This window comes from Mesocricetus auratus, unplaced genomic scaffold (genome assembly GCF_017639785.1).
Source record: "Mesocricetus auratus isolate SY011 unplaced genomic scaffold, BCM_Maur_2.0 Super-Scaffold_100008, whole genome shotgun sequence".
Lineage (NCBI taxonomy): Eukaryota > Metazoa > Chordata > Mammalia > Rodentia > Cricetidae > Mesocricetus > Mesocricetus auratus.
Genome location: NW_024429192.1, coordinates 87547467 through 87561127, shown reverse-complemented (window position 1 = coordinate 87561127; position 13661 = coordinate 87547467). Strand labels below are relative to the sequence as shown.

At 46.5% G+C, this 13661-nt stretch overlaps 1 protein-coding gene across 7 annotated transcripts in view; it reads right to left on the bottom strand.

The window, feature by feature from the left end:
- The window catches only part of Fry (FRY microtubule binding protein), a 380830-nt gene that overhangs the window by 239011 nt on the left and 128158 nt on the right, over positions 1–13661 (bottom strand). For 2 of the 7 annotated variants that reach the window (XM_040751419.1, XM_040751421.1), the window contains exon 1: positions 2885–3291. The exons of the other annotated variants lie outside the window; for them this stretch is intronic. In XM_040751419.1, coding sequence (XP_040607353.1) covers positions 2885–2954 — 70 coding nt within the window. In that variant the 5' untranslated portion in view covers positions 2955–3291. Of the gene's footprint in view, positions 1–2884; positions 3292–13661 lie in introns of those variants that run through there. 7 annotated transcript variants of the gene reach the window in all.

The window sequence follows — 13661 nt, the reverse complement described above, 5'->3', positions numbered from 1 at the left end:
ACGGGCACAGAGGGCCCTATGAGGAGGCCACAGAAGATGATGCCCAGAGAGCTATGGGTAGCAGAGACTGATATTAGAAAGCCAATGGATATTCCCAGTAAGGCTGAGAAGCCCGTGGGTGGCCATGGTCATAGACACCCAGGGGCACAGATGATCAGGTCAGGAAGGTTTGGATACAAGTGGAAGGAACAACAGGACAGTTGTACAAGCAGAAAAACACCATTGCCAAGGTATAAGGACATCAGGACATCAGGCCACACCAGGTCCCAGCTTCATACAAACCAAAGGGCAGCCTGACAGGATGGGTGTGGTGTGGTATGCCAAGGAAGAAGAGAGTGTCAAGGCCACCAAGCAGAAACTCATTCATTTCTCCAGGCAGAGACCAGTGTGCTTAACTGGCTTCTTGATTCTTCTGATGAGACTAAAGATGTGTATAAAATGGCATTTTGCCTCACAACGTGCCCTTTCTCTATCAGATGGAAACCTTAACCTGTAAATGTTTGTGACGTCACCCTTCCCTTTACTCCTGCCCAGTAAAGCAGTCAGCTGTAGCTACAGAGTTTGTTTCACTGCTTTTTAATTGCTGCACTGTGTACATAAGCACCACTGTATAATTAGGGGGCTGGTTCTCCATTCAGGTATGTGGGCGGCCATCCTCGCCTTTCCAACCTGGAAAGCTAGGCATGCGCGAGCACGCGGTTAGCTGCTTGCTTGCCCTGGATGTATCCTTTCGGGTTATACTCCTAGGAGAAGCCCCGAGGCTTCTGTTTTCCACGTTGTCCTTTGTGCAGGCAAATTCCTCTCTCTCTCTCCCTCTCCTTCTTTCTCTCTCCCTCCCTCTCCTCCTCTCCCTCCCTCTCCTTCTCTCTCTTGGCTACTGGAAACAAGTAAAACTTAGAGATGAGAGCTACGTCAGGCTGGATACAGGTAAGGGTTGTAACAAGTTCAAGGCCAATAAGACAGTAAGTCTATTTCCCTTTTCTCTGTTGAGAAAGGGGTATAAACCGTCCAGTCCCACTCAGCCCCCAAGAACATTACCAACTTCATTGTCCTGAAATAAAGGAATCAGGACCCACAGTCAGGGCAGTGTCTTAGATGTCTCTTTCACACACCCCACAGCCTGGCATGTAGTAGGGAACTCAGTAAATCTTTGAATGAACTCTGAAAAACTGAAATTGTGTCACAGATACTCTAAGTTGAGATAAACAGTAATTTTTGAACCATTTCCTGGTGTGGGGACATAGGGAGAAATGAAGAGTTTAAGGAGGTGAAGCAATTATCTGTTCTGTCTAGGGTCATTTGAAGACAGACAAGAGGGTTTTAAAGAGATCCCATCAGGTGCTATCACCTCGTAATTTTCCATCTAAAGGCATCACAAAAACTGACAGGAGGAAGCAGGCTCTGCGATAACCGAATGGAGATTAAAATCCACATATTGATGTCAAACTTGTGAGGTATTTTTGTTTGTTTGTTTTTGTTTTCTGGGTTGTTGTTGTTGTTTTCCACCAAGACAAACCACTCTCTATGGTGTCTACTATGTCAAATTCTCTTCACTAATCAGAGGGTAGCCAGACAAAGGAAGATTCATCAGTGAGCTGGAGTACACAGAAAATGAACCCAAGTTAAATGATTTACGACTCCAACAAAGCAGCAGTATTGCTCCCAAATGGCCTCCCACTTGTACAGAAACAGTCCAGACAAGCCCCAAGAGCAGAGTAGGGCTCAGTGACCCCGGGGGAAAATGGCTTCTGTGGATACCATTCTGAGATGCACCCCCTGAAATATCTTTAAGCAAGCATTTCAGTCTTCTCCAAACAGTCCAGCCCAAGTTCTAGGATTGTTTACATAAAAACAATTTTTGGCTACAGGTCATTAGTAGAGGAGACATTCGTCACTCCTCAAGAGTCCAGGCCGGTTAATTAGTGTATACCTAATAAAATACAGAAAATGATTTTTAGAAACAAATTTTTAATTCGAAGCCATCAAGCATTGATAAGACCCGACAGTCTTTTTGAATAAAATAAGTCCAAACGCTGATGCTGGAAGACTTGGCTTTTAAATTGTGCAGAAACATACAAGATACCCTGAGTACCCGAAGGCCTCATTTGGGTTTTAGCCCCAACCCAGGATGGCCGGAAGGTTGTCTTCTGGAAAGAGTGAATTGTTAAAAAAAATTTATATAGGTCAGAACTTCAGAACAATGATGTTCTTATAGTCTAAGGGACCATTTGGGTCAGAACTGCTCTTGTTTACATTTCAGAGAAGCGTGCTTGGACTAGAGCAACTGAGATGTCTAGCAATGCAAATGGTAAATGGCATGCTGAACAGCATCCACGGGGACCAGGGGAAGATCGGAGGGATCTGCAGACGAGCCTATGCCTAGCAAGGATGAGTCTTAGGTTTTAGACTCCGAAGTAGTTTTCTCTCTACAGACAATACCCTAATAAAACAATTCCTTCCAAAGTACTTGCTGCCCTGCCACACCCCTTTGATTAAACTGCACTTCACAAAATATTTAGAGAAAGCCTGAACAAACCAAATAAACACCAGGCAGGCAGTGCAGCCTGGGATGCCGAGCCTGCCCTCCCCGGAGTCTGAAGGGCCATATCTCTGGAAATTTGAAACAAACAAAAATCTACTATAATTCTATCGCAGCCTTTGAAGTTGAGCAAGGCTAGTTCAGACTCTGATGTTTTGATTTTCATAGCAGATGAAGGAGAGAGAGAGAGAGAGAGAGAGAGAGAGAGAGAGAGAGAGAGAGAGAGAGAGAGAGAGAGAGAAACTTCCACAGCCCACAAACATGTGTCCAGTTGAGATCTTATTTCTACAACCTTAGCAGCATCCAGAAAACAAAACAACAAAAAGCTTCTGTTCTATTACTCACTGTTACTCCAGGATTTCAGTAAATACTTGATACTGATTTCAAAGAAGCCGGAGTCCTGCTGGCTGGCCATGTCTGCCGCATACAAAGAGGACTGGAAGCTGCTGTTGGAAGGAGCAGGTACCGGGCGGGTGTGGAGATGTGTGCCTGTCACAGGTTAGTGATGTAAGCGAGGGTCAGCAGCAGAGAGGCACGCTCCTCATTTAAAGGACACCGGAGCGGGATGCTCAGCTTCTCCTCTTCCTCCTCCTCCTGGGGGGCCAGGGCTGGCTTCTTATTTGCTGAGCGCTGATCTCCCTTGCAAGCCTTCAGAGGCAGAGGCCCCAGCGGCTTTCATTTCAGAGCTGACATAGCAATGCCTGCCGCCTGCCTCCGGCCGCCCACATGCTCAGTCACAGCCAGGTATGGTAGCAAGGAGTCCCCACCTGCACCGCGAGCGGCTGTTCAGGGGCGGACGGCGGTCTGGGCCTCCAGGCTGCCCACCCTGCAGCCCCCTGCTGAGGGATGGGCTGAAGCCCCGCCCCCAGTCCCTGCCTTTCTCAACCTGAGCTCCCACCCAGCCTCCACCTCGCAGCCCCAGGGACGCAGACAAGAAATGTGCCAGCTGCCTGGGGCTCCTCGGTGCAGAAAGGTTGGCAGGCAGCGGCCCGGGTGTGCTCGGGCTGCGATTTCCCCTTGTGTCTGTCCCTGAAAACACTCAACTGCGGCACTCTGCGGTAAGCCAGCTGCACCCTTGCATTTGGATGCAGCAGCGTTTGGGGAGGGGTGTGTGTGTGTGAGTGTGTGTGTGAGTGTGTGTGTGTGTGTGTGTGTGTGTGTGTGTGGTGGGGAGATCAGTCAGTCTTACTGCAACCGAGAAGCCAGACGCCTGCCTGGCCTTTCCTTCCTCCTCTGTGATGAGCAGACCGGGATCTGCATTTTGTGCAATGCAGGCTCTTTTGAGGGTACCCGAACCCCAATGCGTGCGCCAGAAAGGAAGGAACACGTGCTTAATCGGCTTGTCTGTAGAATGCACGGATTCCACCATGGACTGGGTTCTTCATGCTGTCATTTCTAAGAATCACACAGCCCAGTACACCTTATTTCGTAAAAATGAAGAAACTAGGACGCAAAGACGTTAGGCTCCTGCCTTCTCCATCATGAATTCTTGACATCATGTGTCCTGATTCCAGTCGGTTTTGTCTCACATATTATTGTGCTCGGTGGAAGCGTTAAAGAAGAGTATTGTATTTTAATAATGACTGGCTATGTTCTATCAGGGTGAGGTTTGACCAGTCATCTCTAAAGTCACTGGGTCTTCCTTTCCCAGTATATTCATGATTGAGATTCCAGCGAACGGATATGTAATAATTAATTAAAACCCACCCCACACAAATGTGCAAACTCCACCCCCTAACCCAACCCAACCAGACTTCCCAGTGAACTAACTCATTTGAGAAATGAAAGACGATAATACAATTTTTATATTGTAGGCAAAGAACTTTCAAAATCAAACTAAATAACCCTTCGAGAAATGTCCTAGTTTCTCGGCTCATTTGGAAACCATTCACATTATGGTAAGGCAGGCACTTAATCACTCTTAATCCTGATGCAACCCAGGGTTTTAGCCCCCAAGTCAGTCACAGGCAGAGGTCTTTCTAATTCATATGCATACTTTAGGGATGAGCTCATTTTCTGTTATCTGCATCTCTGAGAACCTATGGGCTAAGAAGGCTTTCCTTCAAAATTGTCCACTAATAACTGGGGGGCACACCCCATCTTACAAGTCAGTGAATGAACAAGCCGCAGCGGTACTGAGTTAATGCTGCATGGGTCCTCAGGAGGTCATAGTTCCCACCCGACACCAGCTCCCTAGCACTGAAGCCTAAGGAAAATCATTAACTCAGCTAAGCCTTAGGTCCTCATCTATATAGTGAGCATAATTAACGCACCCATTTCCTAGGGTTTTTGGAAAGAGTAAATAACTTTATGGGAAAAGTTTTACCCAGTATCTTACACATAGTATTCCCACATTTTATTACTTTTTGAACTAAGTTATCATTCTATTCACCGCTTTTATTACACTGAACTCACTTTTTTCTGAGGTAAAACCATTTCTGTGGATTAGAAGGTAAATTGCTTTTGAACATCAATAGTAATTACTGGGGGACTGCAGGTTGGTGCCATTGTGATAAGTAAACAAGCTCTTCTATATATTTGTTTGTTTTGAGATAGGGTATCTATATTTACCTGGCTGTCCTGGAACTCACTGTGTAGACCAGACTGGCCTTGAGTTCACAGAGATCCACCTGCCTCTGCCTCGAGAGTGCTGGGATTATAGGTGTGCACCAATACATCGAGCCTTAAACATATACATTTTTAAAATCTTAATTTGGTACTTGAGGGATGGCCAAACTGTTCTTCCAGAGAACCGGTCTACAGTCCCCATCCAGAGAACCCGGGTAGTCCCCAGTCCCCACATGGCAGAGAGTTCTCAACCGTCTGTTACTTGGGTTCCATGGGTGCAATGCCCTCTTCTGGTCTCCACAGGTACTGCATGCATGGTGTACAGATAGGCATGTAGGGAAAGCACTCAGTACACATAAAATAGAAATGAATAAATCCTTTAGAAAAGTCCCAACTGATTTTTAAAAAAAGCTTTCGGTGGTACTATGAACATACTACCTAGTTAAGAATTCCACTCATATGTATTTCAAAGAAAACTATGATAGAAACAAATCTATTTAGAAGAAAAATGAATAGCATTTAATTTTCCCTGTGAAGACTGAATTGGCTGTTTTGTATTAGGCCCCAATCATTTATTTTAGTACCTTTGAAGAGGATATATATTGGATTGGAGGGATGGCTCAGCTGTTAAGAGCACTGACGGATATTCCAGAGGACCTAAGTTCAATTCCCAGCACCCACACGGCAGCTCACAGATGTCTGTAACTCTAGCTCCAGAGTACCTGACACCCCCACACAGACACACATACAGGAAAAACACCAATGCACATAAAATAGACATAAATTTTTAAAAAGAGGATATATATATATATATATATATATATATATATCTCCTAAATGAACAGAGGAGGCCTTTAGTTTGCTCAAAGGTTGGCAAATCAAAGGGAATGAAACCTGCTCCAAACTGGGATCAAACTGCATCCCTTGTCACCTTTCTCTTGGGGGAATGGCTTGAAAAAACAAAACAAAACTGTAGGCGCCTAAACAAAGGCTCTTTGAAGTAAAACAATAAAATCAGAATGTGCCCCTGGCTTGCTTCCTGACTTCAGTTGTCACTTAAGATGACCTCTAGCTCTCTCATGTCCCTAAAAGTCTGAGGTCTCGGTGCTTAAAAGTCTCTTGGAGACTAGACAGTGAGCAGACACTGGGGGCCGACAAAAAGATAAGAGGGAAAGTGGTGGGCTGCCAGAAACGCCATCACAGAATGGGGTGGGTGGGAGAGTGTGTGGGGCGGGGAGCAGAAAGTAGCCCGAGACACAGGCTGGACGTTGGTGTGACCATCTACACTTACAGGACATAAGTTCTGTGCTAAAGCACATATTTAAGAATCATATTGAATCCTCACTTCAAACCTGCAGGACAGGGGCTATGACTCCCATTTTCTAGATGAGAAAAACGAGGCTTAGAGAAGCATAAGGTGAGAGTCCAGTAGCGAATACAACTCATGTCGAGCTCATACTGTCATTTACTATTAGCCATCGCCACCATGTCATCACTTTTAGTGGTAGTGAGATGAGAATCAACTTCCCTAGAGAAAGAGGTGCCCAGAACCCCTGATGGCTGGCAGTCTAGCCACTGTCCATGTCCCTGGCTTTTTCCTGGATGAAGAATTGCTCCCTGGGGCTTTGCAGTCCCCTGAAGAGCGGAGAGAAAGATGCCACTATTTTTCACAGGAATCTGATTCACGGTACAGGTTGTGTCTCTACAGGGACTCCTGACCCGGAGTGGAACTCAGATGACTGCAGAGAAAATCCAGCCCGACCCTGCTCTCCAAGTCAAGGGTAGAAAGGGCTTTGCCTACCTTGCTGAACGATGGCATGAACTGGGGACACAGTCTAGGGCCATAGTGAGTATCTTAGGATCAAGACACAGGGATGGCCAGGTGGGAATGCTGGCTGACATGATCAACTCATCCCCAGTGTCCCAGGTGCAGGATGAGGGAAGTAGAAGGTACTGGACTAAATCTGATACCTGATGCCACTTGCCATTCCCCTGCCTTTATCCCTGCTACAGCCATCTAGCCCTCCACAAAAGCTGTGTCTCCCAGCACATAGTCCTCATGCAGTAAACATGTTAGCGGGTAAGTGAACACACTCTTCATACCTATTGAAGGTTATCTGCTGCCTCTGGAGGAAAACGTGTTAACAGAATCACAGTCAGGGACCAGCAAGACGGCTCTGCTGGCAAGATTGCCACCAAACCTGATGACCTAAGTTCGATCCCTGGTACCCACGTGGTAGAAGGAGAGAAGCAAGTCTCACAAGTTATTTTCTGATTACACACACACACACATACACACACATAACAAAAGTATAATGCATTTGTATTTTAATTCATATTTTATTTATGTTTTCCTAGTATTTTGGATAATTTCTTGAAGCTAAAATGTTTGGTCTTAAAAAAAGTAAACTAGGAGAACAAAGGCCATCCGGATGCTGCCTACCTCTGAAACCACTACCCAGCGGTTTCCAGGCATCTGGCTGAGTTGACTGCATTGGGGTGGAGTGTGTCACCTTTCCCTGTGGACAGGTGCAGGTGAGTAACACATGCTGTCACTGTCACAGAGTTAGGCAGAGGAGACGTGCTTTGCAAGCGACCCAAAGAAACAAAAACAAGGAAACTCCTTTACCAGTTGTTGGTCAGTGGTGTCAGATCCAAAGAAGTCTGGTATGTGGCATAGTCCCGTGATTATACATCATGTAATAACTCTTCTGAGGGGCCAGCATCATGGCTCAGTGAGTAAGAACGATTGCCACTAAGCCTGGTAACCCGAGCTCCAACTCCAGAACCCACATGCTGGAAGGAAAGAATCAGCTCCTGTAAGTTGATGCCTGACCTCCAAACGTGCCCATGTAGACCAATATGCAAATATATTATTCAAAAAAGGTCTATTCTCAGCGGGGCAGCAGTGGTGGTACACACCTTTAATCCCAACACTCGGGAGGCAGAGGCAGGTGATCTCCGAGTTCAAGGCCAGCCTAGTCTACAGAGTGAGTACCATGACAGTTAGGGATACACAGAGAAACCCTATCTTGAAAAACAAACAACAACAAGATCTGTTCTGAGGCAAATCAAGCTTTGCCTAGATTGAGTTAAAATAGCATGAGCAGATCCCAGTGATGACAAGGACAGATTTCATTGCCCAGCCCCCCATCATTTTGCAGTGCTGGGGATCAAACTCAGGCCCCCGACACATGCTATACAACTAAGCCATGTGCCCAAGCCATCATTTTTCTATAGGAAGGGGAAAGAAAAAGAACCCTTACAAAGAGATAGTCTAAGAATCAAGTGTTGGAATAAATGATAAATTTTTCTCTGACCCATTTTAAATGCAGCATTTGCTGATATATTTGAGTGAGGAGATTTTAACTAGGGAAGCCTGTGAAAGCTTCTTTAGGATGCTACAGGGTCAGCGTCAGAAGTAGGGACCTGCTCCTTACAAAACCCCAACTGTCAGACCCAAAGCCACTCAGAACTTGATTTGTGAGTGTTGGAAACACTGGTTTCATTCCTTTCCACTGTGAATAATTTTTTGCCCAATGGATTGAAATACACTTAACTTTTCTGAATGCAACAGAATTTCATTAAGGCAGAGTTTGTTGATGAGTAGATTCAGACACAAACAGGGAAAATCATGTTTCCTAAAATGGTTTGCATTTTAAAAATAGCAGCAGAGCCCAGTTTTAAATCCCTCTTTACTCAACTCCTCTGCAAAGGGGTTTTATAAGGAAACAGACTCCAAGACAAATGAACTAGATGTGGGGCTCATGCATAATGAAGTCTCTCTATGCCTAAGGCAGTAAAAGACCCTGAGAAATGGCAGCAGGAAGTGAGGAAAAGGATGACCCATCTCATTTCCTGTGAGCACAGGGACCAGTCCTCCATATGCCCATTGTTACCGAAGGTGACAAGTGGCAATTATTGAGCGCTTAACATCTTCAGGCTACACTGTATCACAGAGACAGAAGCTGAACCAAAGGCAGGACTGCTGGGCACCTCTTGGACTGCTACCAGCTACCTCACGGCTCCACCCTGGGAAAGGAGAATTGGGCCTCTCCACAGACTGCTCCAGACACTGAATTGGGACTTAAAAAAAGATATATAGAATCTATGCATTAGAAAGAGGGGATGAGGCACCACGTGCCAGAATTGAGTCTGTGCTTTGTACACATTCTGTGCTGTCGGCAAAGCTGCCGAGCGACTCCTCACCTCCGTTTCCTTGTCTTCCCACTAAAGCAGCTCACACGGTCCTGCTAGTCAGTGAGCACTTAGGCAAGTGACAAGTGTCAGGTACGAAATGTCCCTGTAAGCTTACAGTCAGAGGAAGAGAAGCAAAAGAAAGAGGTGTTGTCTGCTGCAGAGGGAGGGAGGGACCCCAGACCCCTGTCATCTCTGATGGCAAAGGTAACTCATGTGTACTACACCTGTCCATGTGTAACTTTTTATTTTTTAAAGAATATATATATATATGTATATATGGGTATTTTGTCTGCTGTGTGTGTACGTATGTTCACAATGTGTGTCCAATGCCAGGGAAGGGCATTGGATCCTCTGGAACTGTAGTTACAGGTGGTTGTGAGCCACCATGTGGATGCTGGGAACCAAAGTTCTGCAGAAGCATCCAGTCTCTCCAGCCCCTAGCTTTGTCATACACCTACTACTTTTGACAGTTTGAACGAAAACATGTCCCCCATAGGCTCAGTATTTGAACAGGGGGTTCCCGGTTGGTGGCATTATTTAGGGAGGTTATGGAACCTTCAGAAGGTGCAGCCTCGCTGGAGGAAATACAACACTACCTGGGACTTTGAGTATAGCCCGCCCCCACTTCCAGCTCCTTCTCTGATATCTGTTGTGACCTCAAATGTGATCAACCAGCTTCCTGCTCCAGCCACCTGCTGCCATGCTGCTCCCACCATCATGGTCTCTAACCTTTTGGAATCACAGCCCAAAATACACTGTTTCATAAGATGCTGTTGGCCATGGTGTTTTATCACGGCAACAGAAAAGCAACAGATATAATACTTATACGTCAGCGTACACTGTGATGCTTTCCTTCCATGTGTAATTGCAAGTTTACAGTGCTATTAACAAAGGCTGAAGCACCAGGGATTTGGAAGGTTTACTCTGCTTCTCTTTTGGACCTGGCACTATGATCCTGGGCAAATTATTTCTCTAAAATCATCCCATTGTTCATGTGCACAGGCTGCCATTTGAATTTCCCATATTTGGGGAGAGGAACCAGAATAAGAGGAAAATCGCGTGCTGGGTGATAGATTACATGACTTAATTTCTGGCAAGAGGTCCGCCTTCTTGATGTGTTTTGGATAAGGCAAGTGTTCAAGGTATCCATGAAGGCACACACTGACTGGCTGGCAGAAGAAGCTGGCCCTAGAACTTCAAAATTGGGGGGTGGTAAGAAAGATAAATCAATACTGAAGCAAGCTAGTGTCTACCGTGAGATGAATGAGGCGATATGAGAGCTCTCTATTCGGCTTAGAGGAAATGATTGACCTGGACACCAAGGAACCCCGATAAAGCCAGGGTAGGTAGAAACAGATGGAGCTTAAGGACAGGGGGGCTGACGGAACTGAAAGTACGGGCAGCGTCATGTCCCCTGGGACTAACAGTTTGAAGAGTTCCATCTACCTCTCTAAGCACTCTGACTGTGTCTTCAGAGTCTCCCAAAAGGTCACCTGAACCTGAAGCTCCCAGGTGCTGAACCCCAGGCCCCATCTTTTAGAGCAGGGGAGCCAGTCTCAGAAGCTCACACAGCAGTGTCTCACTGCAGGCAGGGCTCAGACACACTGGAGAGTGTATGTCACTGACAAGTCAGTTCTGTAGGACAGAGAACCAAGGACGGCATGTTTTCAGAAAGGGAGGGACATCACCAACCTCTGTGACTAACAGTCCAGGCTTTGTGTAGGAGGGTGGGGCCATCAGAAACTGGACCGGGGAAGGCTGCTCAGTGCAGAGGCTGGTGGGGGAGAGAGGTTCCAACTGCCAAGCTCAGTGACACAGTCAGAGGGGAGGTGAGAGTAATGGGCTTTGCAGACAGGCAAGCTGGGTGAGGTCACCCGGAGAAGCCAGAAGAAATGCAGGAGGGGTGTAGGGTGGTGATGGTGGGGTGTGATTTTAGCCCTCAGTGGTGTTAACCAGAAGAAAACCCAAGTTCAGGGCCAGATCCTACCCCACCAGCCACAATTATCTACCTCCATATTTAACCTCCTCTTTCTCTTCTATGAGATGCACAAACCGCTCCCCCATGTGCCCTCTCTGTGAAGTCGTTTCGTCATCTCAAAGGAAAATATATGGCTGGGGAGGTTTCTCCTCCCAGGATGTCATGTTCAGTGCTCCCCAGGGCAAGAAACAGACCTGGAAGATAGCAGAGCCCCCCTTCTCTTTGACACCTTCCTGGTCGTGGCACCAGTCCATTGGACTTTCAGTGTTCAATATAGGGACAGACTAGGGGTGTCCTGCTCTGTAAATGGCTGTCCACCAACTCCAGGAATGTGCTAGTGGTTTGCCTGAATTTTATCCAAATGTCATTCCCGCCCCTGGATAAATACAGGATGGGTGGTAACTGCAGCCGGAGAAACACTCCACCCTGCCTTAAGATTTATTTTCCATCTCCTTTTCTCCCCAATTAGCTCTTTTTTTCCTCTTTGAAATTCTGTCTAGTCACCAGCCTTGCCTATCAATCCTGCATATCACCCTCCACGCAGTTCATGTTGTATTCATTAAAACACCCAGTAGCTGAAGACTAAGGGCCAGGGTCATGGATGTGGCCAGGAGGAAGATCCCACAGCGAGCCTTTCTAATCATGAGAAGTTTACTAACCACAAGCTGAGTCTGCCGTGAACACAGCAGATCCTGTCTCCATAGGCTTTTAAACTACTGTTGCTAATGGGGAAATAAAAATTATGGAGCCATTGTATTTTTTTTTGGTGGGGATATACTAAAGAAACAGCAGCAATTTTCACTGCAATGACTAGTAGTCATGAGTTACCACTCAAATTGGCTCTGAGCCCCATTATGAGACCAGTGATGCTCATCGTAGCAGCGTAGGCCACTCTAAAATCTGAGCAACTACATTCGGATAACTAAACATAAGTGGGAAATTTCAATACTATAATTTCTTTAACCCAATATGCCACAGTGTTTCCATCTCAGTATGCAACAGGTATAAAAACAGTGTGATATTCAATATTCTTCCTTTGCGTTCAATATTTGAAATACCCTGTGCATTTTATGGCACATGTAAACCACAGTCCAAAGGCCATGACATTCACCAGTGGCCAGGGGCTCCTTTCTTTGACTGACCAGTTTTAGGTTTCCACTACTTTTGTACTGTAAATTTGCATGTGTCTGGGGTGAAGTTGGGTGGTCTATGGATGTGTTTGTGTGCAGGCCAGAAGTTGGCATAAGGTGTCCTCCTCCATGGCTTTCCACTTTATTTACTGAGTCAGGGTCTTTCATTGAACCTGGAGTTCACTGATTGAGCCTGCTGGCTGGCCAATGAACTGCCAGCCTCTGCCCCTGGAGTGTTGGAGAATCTGGAGGCAGGAACTGAAGCAGAGACCACGGAGGAGCACTGCTTACTGGCCTTTTTCCGTTGGCTTGTTCAGCTATCTTCCTTAGATAGCCCAGGCCCACCCACCCAGAGATACAGTGCCCACAGTAGGCTGGCCCTACCACACCAATCACCAATTAAGAAAATGTCTCACAGACGTGCCCATATGCCAGTGTGACTGACATAAGTGAGCTTCTTTCTTCCCAAGTATGTCTGGGTTTGTGCTAGGTTGACAAAAACTAATTTTTAAAAAATGATTTCTCTATGGCTTTTAGAGCCTGTCTTGGAGTTTCTCTGTAGACCAGGCTGGCCTCAAACTCTCAGAGATTCACCTGCCTCTGCCTCCCGAGTGCTGGGATTAAAGGCGTAGGTGGTCGCAATTTTTTTGAACTTATTTTTAAGAAATAAACAGCCTGGGAGTGGTGGCACATGCCTTTTACAGATCTACAGATAGAGTTTCACAGGCTGTTGCACAGACAAGCCCTGTCTCAAAAAAAAAAAAAAAAAAAAAGGAAAGGAAAGGGAAGGGAAGAAATACACAGAATAGGTGAGGCTCTGGAGACGGAGCGCAGACTGGCTGTTGCCAGGGCTACGGGGAAGGGTGTAGGGATCTGGTCTATAGTCAGGGGGGTTTCTTCCTGGAGTGATGGAGATGTGTGACAGCTGAGCAAAGTGGCAGCTGTGTGGCCTTGTGAACACACAAGCTGCCGACGTGCCACTTTGCCGTGGACAAGCGTGTCACTTCCCCTCACTAAGGGACTTGTTTCCGGGAAGGCTGGTCACCAGGTGCCTTCTGATGGGCACCTTGCCCTTTGAGGTGCTGCTCCATCTCCACCTAGTGGCAAGAACACCTTGTGTTAGGCTCCCAGACAAAGATGCCTGCCTGCCTGCCTGCCACGCCACAGAGAACCACAATCTAAAGCCAGGCACAGCCTGAGAGAGACCATGGGTGCTGGAGCAAAGTGGCAGGGCCGGGGGTCATCA